Raw genomic sequence first — 16,621 nt, 5'->3', positions numbered from 1 at the left:
AAAAATTGTATTTGTGGCTGACCAGCTGTCTTCTTTGCAGCCATAGAAATAGCTCCCTACGCTTTGACTCCTGCCTGTTGCTGCTCTGTAACTGGTATTTCAGTTGGTCTGAAGACCACAGTATGCTCTAGCTGAAGGCGACAGCACATCTTCCATTGCCCCTGCCTGAATGTATGGTGAATGGCAAGACATGTCCTGAAAATCAGAACCAAACCAGTGCTTAGACCACATAATTCAGTGTTTCATGGAATGAAACTGTGTCTGTTTTAGAAATTTTAAGGAAATTGCAGTTGCTCAACACTGAAAGTGACCAAAATGTTCTAAAGGAATTCACCGTGAGAATCTTTGAATCATTCTTCTCATCAGCTCATCTTCCCCAACTACCATCCCCTACTGTCAGTATTTTCCAGGGTATGGGAGAATTAACTGAAGCACTTCTCTTTCCCTGCCACTTCCTTTGTGGGTAGTAGCCTTCTCAGTACTATCACCAGAAGGATTTTTCAGGAAGTGTCTTAACATCCTCTGAGAGCAATGAGAAGCAAATCCTTCTTTTCCTGAGTAGCCACCTGTTAGCAGCTATCTCAAGAAAAAACTGGAAATCATGAGGAAAGAATAATGCCTAATTAAAGTGGTGTTACAGTGGTGATCTTTACATCCAAGCTGGCAGGGAAGAACATTTCTCCTTGGGAAGCTTCTGACTGTTCCTGAATTACTTGCATGAAGGATGAGGTTTTCATAGACATTCATTGTTAGCCAAATTCTGCTCTTACTAAAGCTTAGTGGGAGGAAAATTAGGCTTTTAAATTATTTTTTAAAATGCTGCTTGCCCTTTGATGTCTACAAAAAGTTTTCCCAATCCCCTGTAAACCACAGTCAGTTACTGAACAGCAGTATCCACAAAATCTTTGGTTTACAGGATGAGAGGAAAGAGACACCGTGCAGGGCAGGCACTCTCCAGATGCCACATCGGGGGACATTTTACTGACCTTCCTGACAAATGCTGAACAGATGTATCCAGGAAATATCGAGAGTGGGGACAGAAACAGAAACACTAGTCCACTCTTTTCACATCAGTTTTAGCAACTCCTGGGCTACTGCTGAGTCTAGAAAGAAAATTTCTAGGGGGTAGAAGGGAGTGTGCTCAGTGCATACCAAAATGAAATGCACCATGTAGGGAGTAAAACATGACTGAGACAAACCCTGCTGTGCTGCCTCCATGAGTTCTGCTTCCTTCCTGGAACTACACCAGGGGTGTTGCTCCTGCAGTGAGCTGGAAAGACCTGAAACAAAAATAATAATTTGACAAAACAGAATCTTAAATGACAAAAAAGAGATCTGACCCAGTACTCTGCCTCTCGACACATGGATACACATTTATGTCTATATAGAGTAGAAGTATATCCATAAGTAGCAAGGGCCTTTTAAGGTGGAAGTCTTTCTCTCAAACATACACACAATCACTCAGCTACCAATAAAGGCTAACATTTAGCTGTCCCAGCCCCTAGTCTCATATCTTACAAGGAAATGTTTACAGATTTCTATAATTTATCTGTACTTAAGAGCAGTACAATTGATCATCCAAATAGCATAATACGATGGAATCCAGCAGCACTCACAAGGAGCTCCCTAAATTAAAATCTGTCTGACCTTTATGTAGTTCCATATGTGGTTTAATGGATGTTACATGATTTGTGCTATTTGAGGCAGACCCAGACTGCTACAAACTGTGTGGCTGCATGGCTAGAAAAGCAAATGATATTGAAGTTTCTTCAGTGCACTGACAGATTTATTTCTTCTGTTGCTTCTTCCAGCCTTTCTTTGTAGGGGGTTCCAAAGTTTCAGAATACCTGGGACCCACTTTTGATTTCAGAAATCTCTACAATACTTGATATTAATACTTGATATTAATACTTTACTGAGAGTACCTACCACTTCCCTCATTTGAAAAAGTGCTTTGCTACCTTCTAGTCAACAGAAAGCTTTAATAACATGTTGCAGTCTTGCTGTTCAGAAAAGGCTTCCTCTCGAATTGATAGTAGTTAATATGGCCCAGAGTACTGAAAGAAGAAGCTAGAGAGTACACTAGAGTCCTAACACCAGTAAAACAGCCTAACTGGGCCAGGACAATGAATAGTTTAAAAAAGGGAGCTACACTGAGATATACAGAAGGCTTCAGGAAGTCAAAGTAACATTTGCCAGTTAGAAATATGTATTTTTTAATAACTAGGAAATATTGTATGAGTTTGCTACCCTTTTTCACTAGATAACTGGAATAGGCCCAGAATGTTTTAATTATTCCATGATATATAAGGATGATGATCCTCACAGGAATTCTTTGAATGTATATTTTAAGTATTTATTCCCCTCCCTCTGATCCTCACCCACTACTTATTTATTCCCTAGAGCTAAACTATTTGGAACAAGAACTATATGTGAGGATGGTGCTTAAAACAGTTGCAGTAGTAGCCACAGAGCCAAAAATTAACCACTCTTCTGGTGTCATGCAAAGTTAATTTTCTCATGCACATGTGAAATATGAAGAAGTATTGTCCCAGAAGTCTCAGCAGCATTTGTCTGGAAACACTATAGCAGAAATGTGTCTGTGAAAGCATACTGATGTTAGGAATGATATAATTCAACATTGCAGAAGGATGGAAGTAGGATCATAGTTCTACCGCAGTAGTGTAATTTCCCTCTTACTGAATGTTAAGTTGAAGAATTTTGGAAGACACAAAGATGCTTCAATTTAAGACCTCTACATTCTGTGAAAATTCTTCTGCTTAAATGGACCTGCTAGCAGGTACCACAATTAATACAGGGGAAAATATACTATGCAGAAATTGCTTATGTAACTGTACTTACAATTGCTGTGCTTACAGCAGCTTTATTTCTTGTATTACTTGTTTATGTTTGTGCAGATCCTCCAATGGAATAAATGAAACCTTGAGTGCTGAAAGAGAAAATGGAAAGCACCATGACATAAAGAATGAGGACTACAGGGAGAGTACTACACTACAAATTAACACAGCAAAAGAGATACCCCATGGAGATTTATGCATCACAGAGATATACAGTGAGACTCACCAGGGAGCACAAGAAAGCAACATACACTTTTCTGAAATGAAACAAGAGACCACACAAAGCCACAGAATTACTCCTAAAGTGATAGGCACCTCCAAAGTGCTTGTGACAGATGAGGCTGCTCTCAGAGGGAAGACAGAAGAGAGAAGGCCAGGTACTATGGTTGAGCTGCAGTTGTCCCTCTCAAATGATGCACACAAGGGCACCAATGCTCCTGCCGTGACTCTCTCAGGGGCAGAAAAATGCACCCCTTCAGGAAGAGGACCCAGTGTACAAGATGGGACTAGTTCTGTAATTGCAATTCCCCTGGGTGTGAAAGAGGGCAACATCCAGTGGTCAAGCAAAGTAGTCCAGTTTTCTAGTGGCAAAGAGGTCAAGAGGATCCAAGGTGCAGCTCCATCTCTCCCCAGGGTGGAGGTGATCCTAGACTGTTCAGAGAGGGAGAAGGAAGTACCCAGGTCTCTAGCTGAAAGGGGGTGTGTTGATTCTCAAGTGGAAGGAGGGCAGTCAGAAGCACCTCCTTCCCTCCTCTCCTTTGCAATCTCATCAGAAGGCACAGAGCAGGGAGAAGACGACCAGCACTCTGAAAGGGATCACAAACCTCTCAAGCACAGGGCGAGACACGCAAGTAAGTATCTCCCATCTAATCATTTGCACTGCCTGAGGGTATCTTTTGTAACTTATAACATAATTTCAGAATTTAGATAGCATTTGAAAAAAAAATGTTTAGAAGGTTTTTTCTGAAATTTTCTAACTTCCCCTCCGTCTTTTTCTTTTAAATGATGTTTCTGTTCTTGCTTTATATATTTTTTCAGGGTAATACAATGCTCCTGGTGATGAGCCAAGAATATACCCATGCCCTAACTGTGCCGAATAACTTTGCTTAATAGACTTCCACTTTGAAATTAACTCATGACTTCGTCCAACTAAAAATACTTACATCTCCAAAAAAGGCTGAATTCCACTGGTCTTCTAATGTATATTCAGAGGCAATCTGTAGCATATTAACAAAAAAAGCAAGTTGCTTGCGCACATCTAAGTGAATCCTGTGGATTTCTCCTTTTATAGCAAAAATTTTGTACTGTCATTTGCATCATCTGAAATCAAAGCCATGCCGCGGCTCTTAAAAGTTAATAAAAAAGCTTAGTAGAAAAGCTTGATATTGCCTGCAGAAGAGATTTTGACAGACACTAGCATGTGTATAACTGTTACATGATCCTTTCAGTTTTGTCAGTCTTCTCTAGACTGTAAAGTGAACACGCTATTTCTTCTGACTCCCATACCCAGAGGTCAGCTTCAAAATGTGTCCAAGAAGTTTACATGAAAATAAACTTGCAACTGGGTCCAATATTAATTAACTGAGTGTAGACATATATTGTTTATTTATCTATCTATCTATTTATTTATTTATCGTTTGATTCATTTGGGACCTTTCTATTGGTTGCTTGCTCTCTTCCAACAATGTTAAGAATCCTGTCTGGGGATTTAGTAGCAGTATGTCAAAGGTGCTCAAATGTGTGCAATGATATACTGTAGCAACAAGCTATTTCATATGCAGTGTTGGAATTAGTCTGCTAAGCCATTGCTAATTCCTATGTAAGCATATTTTTAGCATGATAACCATTTGTATCTTATTGGCAAGTGGATTAAGCAGTTACTTATGCCTAAGTGTCTGTATGCAATCCACATATTTTTGGCATATTAAACGAAGCATAAAAGAAAAGTGCACATGCTTTACATTTTGGCTGCGAAGTTAGGCATAGTCCCACAGTTGGTTCTGTCTTAGAGAATTACTTGCAGTGTTTCTCTAATAAGGCAAAAGTACAAAGAAGGGACTACATACTATGTGAGGAACACTGCTTTCAAGTAGGGCATAGATTCTGCCCTTTTCCCATCTCAATTATGACAATCTCAATTCCTTCTAATCTAGTGGCAAGTCATTATCCTTAGGAACGACTGATTTAATCTATAAAAATTGTTGATTTTATTATTATTATTATTTGTAAAATACTATCTACACATTAGAAGAAACAAATTGCCAAGCACAGGGGAACAATCTACATGCAGGAAATACTATGCGTGTTTTTTGTAAAATTAGAAGTTATAATGAGTGTTTAAGTCTAAACATGAGATGCAGTGGTAGAATATAAGGAAGGGGAAGAAACAGGAACACCCCCTGACTAGCCTTGTCCCATGAGGCACATGGAGCATGTCACATAACAAGGAAGCAGTTATGCTGATATACAGTGCATCTATCAGCTTTACAGCCACATCTATTCCTGTTCCACATGACTTGATGAAAACTACTAATTTATGCTTTAAGAAATATGTATTATTGACATATGTTAGTGAATACTCTTGAGAAGTTAGTTGAGCCTCTTCCATTCAGTTCTTAAATGCGTATTCATTCTTGCCACATTTTCAAAATTAATATTCTGGAGCTGTTATATCCTATACAATTTTGGATTACATTTCAGGCTAGTAATGCTTGTTAAAAGACTGAAACCTGCTTTCATTGAGTGCCATGGCCAAACTCCCATGTCTTCCAAGGGGTGAAAGTTAATGCTAATGGTTTCTGTGTATGCCATTTTGGATCTACACTTGTTTTTAAATAGCTAATACATAGAAGCATACTGACTTTTATCAACTATACACATTTTGTAATACTTATGAGCAAAATAAACACATAAATGGCAGGAGCTGCTGCCACCATCAGACAGAATACATTCAGTTTCATTTAGTCTTAGGTGTTAAGCAGTCATGGGCCTGGCTGGCTGGGAATGTCTGCTGTAAGCCTAGGAACTGTGATCAAACACTTGGTAAATACCAGACCACAGAAACTGAATAAATGAGAAAATATCTTCTGCATGTTGATTACTTAGGGTAATAAAAATCGAGAATGCTAGAAATAAAGATAAATATAACATTCCTGTTGAACTAAGACAGTCCTAAAGAAAGTGATGTAGCCCTTGAACTTGCATGGGTGTGACTCTAAGGAATGCTGGGTATGGAATTTAAACACAGTTGATATTGTGGGAAAAGTATAATGATCTCTCCATGCAAACAAAAAGAAATGTTTTAATATGAGGAAGGGGACAGTGGATAAATTTCAGCACAGATAAATGCAGAACTCTTTGTTATTAGTCTCCTTGTATTTTTCTGGGCTGCATGCAATTAAATGTGCACTTCAATTCTCTCCATAGGGCTCAGACGAAGTGAGAGTCTGTCAGAGAAGCAGGTCAAGGAAGCCAAATCTAAATGTAAAAGTATTGCATTGCTGCTGACAGCAGCTCCCAATCCCAATTCCAAGGGGGTGTTGATGTTCAAGAAGCGTCGTCAAAGGGCGAGGAAATATACTTTAGTTAGCTACGGTACTGGGGAGTTAGAACGTGACGAAGACGAGGGTGAAGAAGGTGAAGGTGAAGAGGGGGACAAAGAAAACACTTTTGAAGTGAGTTTGCTTGCAACAAGCGAGTCAGAAATAGATGAAGATTTCTTCTCTGACATTGACAACGACGGTAAGATTGTGACATTTGACTGGGACAGGGGTTTACTTGAGGTTGAAAAGAAGACAAAAAGTGGAGACGAGATGCAGACGCTTCCAGAGAGCACAGGTAAAGGGGCCCTCATGTTTGCCAAGAGGCGGCAGAGGATGGATCAGATTACAGCTGAGCAAGAGGAGATGAAGGCACGCACAGTGCATACAGAGGAGCGAAGGGAAGCCACCATGTCAGAGAACTTCCAGAAAGTAAGCTCTTCAGTCTATCAAACAAAAGAGGAAGAAATGTCAAGACAGCAGACCTGTGTGAGCAAAAGCTACACAGACATGAGCCAGAATCATAGCAAAACAGTACAACAAAATGGTTTTGGCTTAGCACCAGACACAAACCTCTCTTTTCAGTCCTCTGCAGCTCAAAAAGCAGCATCCTTGAACAAAACAGCTAAACCCTTCCCTTCTGGTGTTCAAAACCGGGCAGCTGCACCATTTTCACCCATAAGAAACGTCACTAGTCCTCTTTCAGATATACCAGCACCACCTGCTTACTGCTCTATTAGCCCACCACCCGAGGCTTTCTACAGACCTGTTTCAGCTCCTGTAGCCAGCAGAGCTGCCCCACCTGTGTGGTCACCCAGCGAGCCAACAGAACACATAGCATCTAGAGATGAAAGGATTGCGGTGCCAGCCAAAAGAACTGGGATACTGCAAGAGGCAAAGAGAAGAAGCACTTCAAAACCTATGTTCACTTTCAAGGAAGCACCCAAAGTAAGTCCTAATCCTGCCCTGTTGTCCCTTCTACATAATGCAGAGGGCAAAAAAGGTACTGGAGCTGGTTTTGAGTCAGGACCTGAAGAAGACTACCTCAGTTTGGGAGCAGAAGCTTGCAATTTCATGCAGCCTCAAGCATCTAAACAAAAGGCCCCTCCCCCTGTCGCTCCAAAGCCTTCACTCAAGGTCACTCCTACTGCTGGTACTCCAGTGTCACCAGTCTGGTCACCTTCAGCTGCGGCTTCTAACAAGGCTCCTTCTTTCCCAGCACCAGCCTCACCTCAGGCAGCATATCCTGCACCACTCAAATCTCCACAGTATCCTCATTCTCCTGTCCATCCCCCAAGTACTCTTGACCTAGCTGGTCCCTTCAAAGGGCCTCAGGCAACCCTAGCAAGTCCAAACCATACACCCAAGACAACACCAGTCACACCAAGTGCTGGAGAAACAAAGACACCCTTTGAGATGCCACCAGCTATGAGTGGAAAAGGAGCACAGTTATTTGCCAGAAGGCACTCTCGAATGGAGAAGTATGTGGTAGATTCAGAGACTGTGCAGGCAAACATGGCACGAGCCTCATCTCCAACTCCATCTTTACCAGCTTCTTGGAAATATTCATCTAATGTCCGTGCACCTCCACCTGTTGCTTATAATCCCATCCATTGCCCATCTTATCCTCCTGCTGCTAGCAAGCCTTCCTCTAAGTCCACTGCAGCTACCAAAAATACAAAAAGAAAACCTAAGAAAGGTCTCAATGCTTTGGATATTATGAAACATCAACCTTATCAACTTGATGCATCTTTATTTACCTTTCAACCTCCTAGTACTAAGGAAAGCCTTACTATTAAGCAGACATCAAAGTTGCCCACTTCAAAGCAAGCTCTACCTTTAAGACCACCTAGTGCTGGCTCTCCTACTAATGTCCGGGCATCTTCAGTGTACTCCGTGCCAGCCTACGGTTCACAACCTTCGTTCCAGTCAAATGCCTCTATCCCAGTAAATGAATCATATTCACCTACAAGCTACTCTGCATTTTCTAAGCCAGAAACCACCACATCTTCTTTGTTTACTGCTCCGAGGCCAAAATTTTCAGCAAAGAAAGCTGGCGTCACTGCACAGGTGTGGAAGCCATCAATTATTGAAGAGTAAACCTTACAGCCAAAACTTAGTGTCCATTTTGCTTGCAACCAATTGTTTGCAGTGGTAACTTGGCATGGAAACATTGCCAATAGTTTACTTTATAACATCAGATTTATCACCTCAAATCTGGGTCCAAAATACTTGAACTGTTTTAAGGAATAAAAACAGATACAAATTTTAGCACATTTATGTATATTATCAGATGATTTATACATGTAACATCCTGAAATGAATAGATACCATTGTATTCAGTAAGCAGGACACTAGGTTTTTGCTTTAGGACTACTACAACAGAAACAAGAGTAAGCAATATTCCTGGTATGTCAAATTATTTAATAGAGAAGAGCTTTCTTTCTTCTCCCCTTCCCAACTATGTTCTAATGACCTAGGGATTTGAGGACTTTTTTTTTTTTTTAAGAAGTGCCTTATTAAATGAAATTAATAGTAACATGTATTAATAACATAGCATAAAATAGATACCATATTAGACTCTGACTGATCACTAGCAGAATACAACTGGATAGACCTTTGGCCTGCACAGAACCCCACTGAATTCAGTTGGAATCGGTCCTGGCTCAAAGGTCCTTCCACAGAAATCTGGTTGATCGGTCAGGGCTCAGTTTGTAAGCTACGTGGATCAGCTGTGATCCAAAATCATTAATTGCCTCTGTGATTTCACAGAGAATGTCCTATAAGAGATGCTGGAGTGTTCTGAAGACTAAAAGAGATGGAAAGACAGCTGGAAAAATTGTTAAAGATTTCCCATTTTGGGGAAATTTGACATCCCAAGTGCAGACATATTTTTAGCCCAAGTTTGCTTTGAATCCAGCAAGTAAGATAGAAGCCAGTGAATCAAAATTATTGAACAGTCAGACAGGTGAGATGGGCTTTGCAGCTGCAATGTACTGCAATATTTTCTTGTGAAAGCACAGTGATGGAGAACTGGAGGGATAGATACATTCAAAAGTACTGATTCTTGCAACCAGAGTAGTATATGTCACAGAAATTAGCACTTAACAGTAAATCATAAATATGACCATGTCTTCCTATTGGTCTCTCGTACACATTTTATTATTTTCACTTGGGGCTTTACAGTGCTTCTTCCCACTTTAAATCTTTTTACTCTGGTCTTATACTTTCACCTTTTACTTATCATATTGGGGCCCAAGTATTGAAATACTGCTACTGTAGAAAATTCTTAAGAGTCCATGGTCTTGAAACCTACTGTATAATATTGCAGTGAATACACAGTCTTGCTGAAATCAAGGAGCTATATTTGAATAGTCTAGCCTGTTTTTCAGTAAGCAGTCCTGTTAACATCAGTAGAGTTAGGTCTGAAACAAGGTGTTTCACACAACTAAAGGTATCAAAATCCATCCCAAGTGTGAAGCTAAAGATTAATGCATCAGTTTGTGAATAAAGGTGGCAGAATGTGTTGATATATTTGTTTAAACTACCATCCAGCTAGCTACGGACCAGATTATGGGTATTTTATATCATAGAGGTTTTAGTAGAACTATCTATCTTGACAAAGAAAACATTCCCTAGTATGAACAACATCTCATTAGTTTGGTACCATAATGTAGCTCAAACTGCAATCAAACTTGAGAAGAATTAATTAGGTTGTACATGCAGAAAGCAGACTGCAATCAAAATCTAATCAAGCCAACAAAAATCACTCCTTTGAATTTTGGACCTCCAAAATCCTACTCTCCCCTTTAAATTTTGGATTGGGATACTGACTGCATTCAGAAGAAAATGACCAAGTGATCCATCTCCCTCCTAAAATTCAGGAGGATGATGGGAAATTTTGAAAGAAAAATAGTTTGGAAAATTCAAGAAATAATTACACTGCATTTACCTGAAAACAGAAAGTAGCAATATTTTAATCCTCTGGAGATCTCCCTTCTATCTGTTCTTCACTGTCAATATCTGTATTTTTCTTCTATCATTAAACTTGTCCCTTTCCTCTCTGCCTGTTTGGTTTTTTTTTCTTTGGTTACTATTTTTTTGTTTCACTTACGTGTACAGACTGGCAGTGTACTTTAAGAGAAATTTATTTTCTATGCTATCCTATTAATATGAAATCTTGTCCCTCCCCTTCTCTTTCCTTTTCCTTTTCCCTTTCCCCTCCCCCTTTTCCTTCCCTTTCCTCTTCCTTTTCTCCTTTCCTTTTCTCCCTCCTTCAGTTTTATCTGGAGTTACATATACTATTTTAGGTAGAAGTTTAAGATGCTAGTATCTACTTGGAATAAAGATACTCTACCAAAGATAAGTAGTGCTGCTAGAGAGATACATAGAAATCCAATCAGCCTCATGTTGCTTTACATGTTTTTACTTAGAGTCTCCTCCTGTAAAATACATCTTTAAATTATAATCACACTTCTGTACTTGTTCACTCTACCACCCCAAGAATATTTCCTTAAGGAGGAGATTTTTAGCAGTTTTGTACTTATAAATGTTCATGCATGTGGCTACTAACAAGATACAGCAGCCTACATAGCATGCCCACCAGATCGTATCAGACTCAGGTCAGTAACTTTTGGAATTCATCACCAGCTGCTGAGGATCCTGTGAGAAAGATGTGAATTACTGAAATCTAACTTCTAGGTTTATTTATGCCTACATGGCATACCACTTTCCTAGTAAGAAATACCAAGCATTGGTATTCTAATTATCAGCAGAAAAAACAAGAGGTAAAGCTCGGATATATTCTCATCCAAAGGAAATCTGCTCTCCAGGAAGACGAAAGTCAAGTTAATAGGAGCCAGAGGAGAACTGTGGACTGAAACAGAACATTTCAGTTTCCTGAGTCATCTGCCTAGACCTAAATTCACCTGAAAGACAAGAATGCATCATTGTCACCTTTAAGATAATTTTGCTATTTCTTTCACTTTCAGCACTACCCAAAAGTTCACTTAGGAAGTCAACTAAATCGTATCCATGTTTACAGCAATAAGCAAAAAGTCAGCTTCTGTGATAGCAATATAAAACGTAGCTATTAGCCTGTCTTCTCTTTACTTTGCCCAAAGGAAAAGGAAGTGCATCTATGCTGAAAATTTGCATTTTGATCACATTTGGATTTTTTCCCTGTTATTCAAATACAAGTATTTCATGTGGCCTATAGCAATGACAGAAAGATTTTTTAAAGCACCAATAAGAGTTAAAAGCAAAAATCCCAGTGATGCTAGTCCTCTTCAATCAGCTAAAATTTTTTGAAAATCCCATTCAAAGTCCACCTCTGTATTCAATTTCATATGTACACATCATTCTACCTGCATAGTGCTTGGATCCAACTTGGCTTCAAGACTCTTTTTACTAATCAGGTAAGTCTGTAATTCTTATTAATATTTCAGAAGACTCGCCTACTTAAAGTAACAGTTTTATCCTAAATATAATCTCTTGTGAAGCAGATATTTAGAGGAAAGTTGAACTGTTCAATGTTGTGGGTCCAAATTAAAAGCTAATGATGGTGTCAGGCATAGCCGAAATGTCAAGAAAATAAATGGTTTGTGTAGAGAGGAGCCATCTGAAATTTCACTTTGAAAGGGCAGCGAGCTTTTGTAAATGGTTTTCTGAAAAAGCTACTACAATTATTTTAATATAATATGACAAGTCTAGCAAGATCAACTGTTATGTTTACTATGTAAGCATATTTAATGGTGAATTTTAGGCCACCCCTAATAACAATACTTTCAGTATATTCACATTAAAAGAGGAATTTAAGTGCTTTATGTTGTTTTTAGCACATTTAATTATAGCACATATTGGGGGTATTATACTGCACCAATTTGGATCTCACATTCTGTACAGCTTTTTCAAACAGCTACCTCAATCAAGGGTTTATATACTTTCAAATTCTGATTCAGTTATACACCTCTTGATGTAAAACCTAAATTGAAAAGTTTTGTTTTGGAGATGAGTAGCTTTTAGACAAAAAGTTAAAACTTCTGTTGCAAAAATAAAAGACAAAACTTAGTTCTTGAACACAGAACTGCTTAATGCGTCCCCACTTCTCCAGAGGAACCACCATTACCACATTCCTCCTCAGCAAAAAATAATGCGTTATGAAACAAACAGAAAGATATTTCCATAATCTTTTTCTGTAAGAATATTTACAGACGAAACATTGCCATCTCTTAAGAGTAAGCCTCATTCTTTTGCTTTCTGCTCTCTTATGGAAGAAATAATTTTGCCAGTGTCCTAAGACATATGACAATATCCAGTGACAATAAGCTGCTTGGTTCCAAAAGCACCTGGCCCATGGTGTGGGACTTTGTAATAGCCTCACAGCAAGGAATGCCCAATTCTCTCCTAGAAATACTGGCAATTCATTTTGAGATCAGCCATCAAAAATAGGTTTCAGTTTAATTTTGTCTGAAGTCTTCTTGCACTGACCCTAATTTTATATTCCTAGTTTTATTTGTTTTGTATACCTAATTTTATTTCATGTGAGACATTCAAGACTCAAGACACAAAATCAGCCCTAAAACTGCAGTGACGCATTTTGCTGTCACCACAGTTATCATGTAGCAATGAGTTTCTTTTGTTTTTTTGGCAGAGTGCTGTTATTGTTCACACTACATTGAATGTTGAGAATTGACACAAATTTGTATTTGAAGTAAAGAAATACTAAGAGAGTATCTGCACGCTCCAGAAATTAGGAAGTGAGGGGCTGGTGTGTGGTTCAGATAGGAAAATGAGTGCTAAGTGGCAGAGCAGCAATTTTGAGAGAAAAAACTACTAGGATTAGAGGGAGTCAAGCAGTAGGGAGAAAACTCCAGTGAAAAAGCAGAGGCTGCATAGGATAAAATACCTATCAGAGGATCATGAAATACTGAAGGTACAAGAGAAGAAAACAACCAGCAAGAAGGGTTTAATTATTCTGCACAGAGATGGCTGACTACTTCCAGCCTTTTGTTGAAATTGTCTAGATTATTCTTGGATGATGGAGTGCTCGTATCACTGGGCATGACTTCTTTCCTCTATTATTTAGAAAAAGTTATTGTGAAAGAACTGAAATGCTAATACCCAGCAAAAACAAAAAAGTGAGCTTTAAAAACAGCTGGTCCTATCAGCGGACTGTTGCTCTGAGAGACAACAGATCTATAAACATATTATCCTAGACAGCTCCTATACACAAGAGTTGTCGAAAGTGCTAAGGTGAACTCTGATAAAAGATTATAAGCAACTATAAAGAGAACTTGACACCAGATGATGTGATCTGGGAGGAGCACTGTTTATCAAGTATCCAGGACAACAACTCAACAAAGGACCAGTCTTACCATCATGAAGTGCTGCTCCAGCATCTCTGCAGGGAACCCTCTGTACGCTATGAGGTAGGGAAATACCAGTGAAACAACAGCCCTCTTCGCAACTAACTATTTGCAAAATCTTTCTCCTCTCTTTTTCCAGGATCCTTTCCCAGATTTCGTAGCTTTAAGAATAAAAAACGGTTGGTTTTAAAAAGATCCACTCTTCCAGTCTTGCCTTTTTAAAAAAACATGATACAACTTTCTTTGCCTGAAGTCAAACACCCAGGACTCCACTGATCGCTTTGGCAGCTCAGCATGGCAAGTGCAAATCTTAATTACACAGCTTGGCATAATGTTATTTTATAATGAGTCTACTCAGCTTGAAATAGAACGTTATACAAAGAAGAAACTTGACAACACCTTCAAAAACCTGCGGATTCAGAAGCTCTGAATTACTCACTGCTGGTAGATTTCTTGGGAAAATACGTGAGCCTGATAATTTCATAGCACACTTGGTGCCACCGTCACAACTTCACAGTACCCATGACAACGACTGTTGTTACTTTATAGTAAATGTTACCTTTGTACACGATTACATAAGGGAGGAGTTGGAATCCCTTGAGAGCTATGTTTGACAAGTGCTTTTCAGGCCACTTGCTTACTACAGGAAGCACTTTAGGTTTTTTACCAAATGATTGATAAAGTAGGAAAAATCCTGAAGCTCAGTGAAATACTATGTTGGAAGGAACTCTACAGAACCACACTTGAACTCTTCCTTTACAAGCTCAGACTAGCCATATGATGATAGTTCCCTTATTTTAACATTTGCTTCCTTGAGTGAGGCAGGCAAAGACTTTTTCTTTATATGGCATGCTAATCAAGTCTCTGCTATCCTCTGCAGTATTCAGAGGCAAAAATCTATTCCTGCTTGTAATGATCCCGACAAACTGTTCTGAATTTCAGTGCATGTGAAACCTGCACAAACTTGTGTGGTATAATAACTTGTGTTATAATAACTGCACGTTCCTTTAGGGCGAGGAAACTCGGCTATCAGAAAAATGCTTACAGATTGACTATCTGGATTAAGGTTTCCTGCGTGGGGTAATCATTGTAACAACAGTAAGTGTTTTCAAACAAGAATTCTTGATTCTTTTGTACACCTTTGAAAAAGTCATCTTAAAACAGAGAGTCCCCTCATAATTCCAGGCAATTGAAAGATAAGCTGGTCATTTCTAAACAGGAGTAAAGACTAAACTGTTGAACAGATGGAGTGTTTCTCTTGATGTTTCCATCTATATCTCAAACAATAGATAGTAACTGATTTTAAAAAAGCACAACAAACAGAAGAAAAGGAGGAACACTCCCAATCACTGCAACACATTGGATTACAGAGTGACATGGAGCACAACACTCATTCATTTCTGTACGAGCTTTAACTGGTTGCAAAGCAAACAATTCAGTACATTTATATCAGAAGCAAAAGTTTCCATATAGTAATGACGTATGGACAAACGCATTCAGTTTTTTAAAGAAATCTTTTTTGCAAAAACCCCCTTTTTAAAAAAAAAAAAGTCAATAACTGCTAGTGATTTTCTATTTATCTGTGAGAATGCTACTTCTTATACTGTCACTGTGCAGGTTGCTGTTGGTACACGGCTTTATTACTGTGAACAAAAGCAAAGCATGGGCATCTGCATATACTTCAGTTTTTTCCTAGAGTCTCGGTAATTTTCCCACATCAGGCCTATAACTTAAAAGTGGAACCGAAGCAGGTGACCAGAAAACATCAAAATCTGCCTGCAGTTCCATTTTCTTTGGTTAAGTAAGCAGTTCAAGATATGTACGGATATTTCTGCAAGTACTAGCCATGCTACCTGAATATCTTTTATGAACCAAACAAGGCTGTAAGTTTCTTCAGAAAGGGTTTCCACATACTTCCTTGCTGCTTGTTTGGCTGATGTGAGAAAGCGCAGAGGTGTGACAAATGAGACAAAATTTTTCATGATAGTACTCCATTAAAAATTCAAAAGATTACACAAAATGAGAGGTAGCAACGTAACTATTTATGTTGACGTAAATCTGCACCTGCGCTGTACTCTGTTGCACAGCTGTCAGCATTTCAGATATACAAAACGATAAACTTTTCCCATCCTAAGATTACTTTCAGAGAGGTGTTTTGGTAGAGAAACTTGACAGACTTGCTACTGCTACAGGAACAGTACTGAACCAAGCACTTGACCCTATGTAATTATGAAAAATCAAAGTTAAATACTACTGCTTAGACTGCAAAATGAGGCACTTAGCATAAATGTTAATCCAACTGTCCCAGGCATTTGTGTGATTAAAACATCTGTAAGCATCACATTATCCGCTATTTTTTTCTGTAGGACTCCAGACTCAATTCAGGGCACAGAATGGTACCACTCATCTGATGAATAGCTCTTCACTATTTTGCTTTGACATTGTTCCGTGCTTAGCACCATTTCTTACTTAATATGCACTCTTCAAAGTGTGTTCTCCACGCAGAATTATTTCTTCATAAATTTTTTTGTTCATATCGAAATCCATCAGAAGTCATAGTTCATTTTTACACTATTGCATTCTACAAATAAGTAAATAAGGCATGAAGAGTGCAGCACTGATATTGGGACACTCAGTAGCCTTGGGTATCCAGTTCAAGACACTTAGCATCTTCAGAGACCAGTAGCATATGAACTACTTACTGTATCAAAGCACGTGATCCTTAACATCAGTCTGTGAGTGTTAACAGATCACAGGTCTCCGGGTGGAAGCCCAGAAAGGGAATCCTCATTGACAAGCTATGAAATCCATCCAATGAAGGCATCTTTTGCATAATATATTCCTTTGCTACATCATC

General features: G+C 38.9%; 1 protein-coding gene across 3 annotated transcripts in view; it reads left to right on the top strand.

Moving 5' to 3' along the window:
* SYNPO2 (synaptopodin 2) overlaps positions 1 to 16,621 on the top strand; it is an 89,582-nt gene that overhangs the window by 63,247 nt on the left and 9,714 nt on the right. The window contains exons 3-4 of one of the 3 annotated variants that reach the window (XM_074154529.1): positions 2,919 to 3,709; positions 6,285 to 8,467. In XM_074154529.1, coding sequence (XP_074010630.1) covers positions 2,919 to 3,709; positions 6,285 to 8,467 — 2,974 coding nt within the window. Of the gene's footprint in view, positions 1 to 2,918; positions 3,710 to 6,284; positions 10,464 to 16,621 lie in introns of those variants that run through there. The other 2 variants (XM_074154530.1, XM_074154531.1) reach the window with 2 other exon arrangements.

The sequence above is a fragment of the Numenius arquata genome, chromosome 10 (genome assembly GCF_964106895.1).
Source record: "Numenius arquata chromosome 10, bNumArq3.hap1.1, whole genome shotgun sequence".
Taxonomy (NCBI): Eukaryota; Metazoa; Chordata; class Aves; order Charadriiformes; family Scolopacidae; genus Numenius; species Numenius arquata.
Note: the sequence above shows the minus strand (reverse complement) of the source record. Positions and strands in the feature narration are given on the sequence as shown.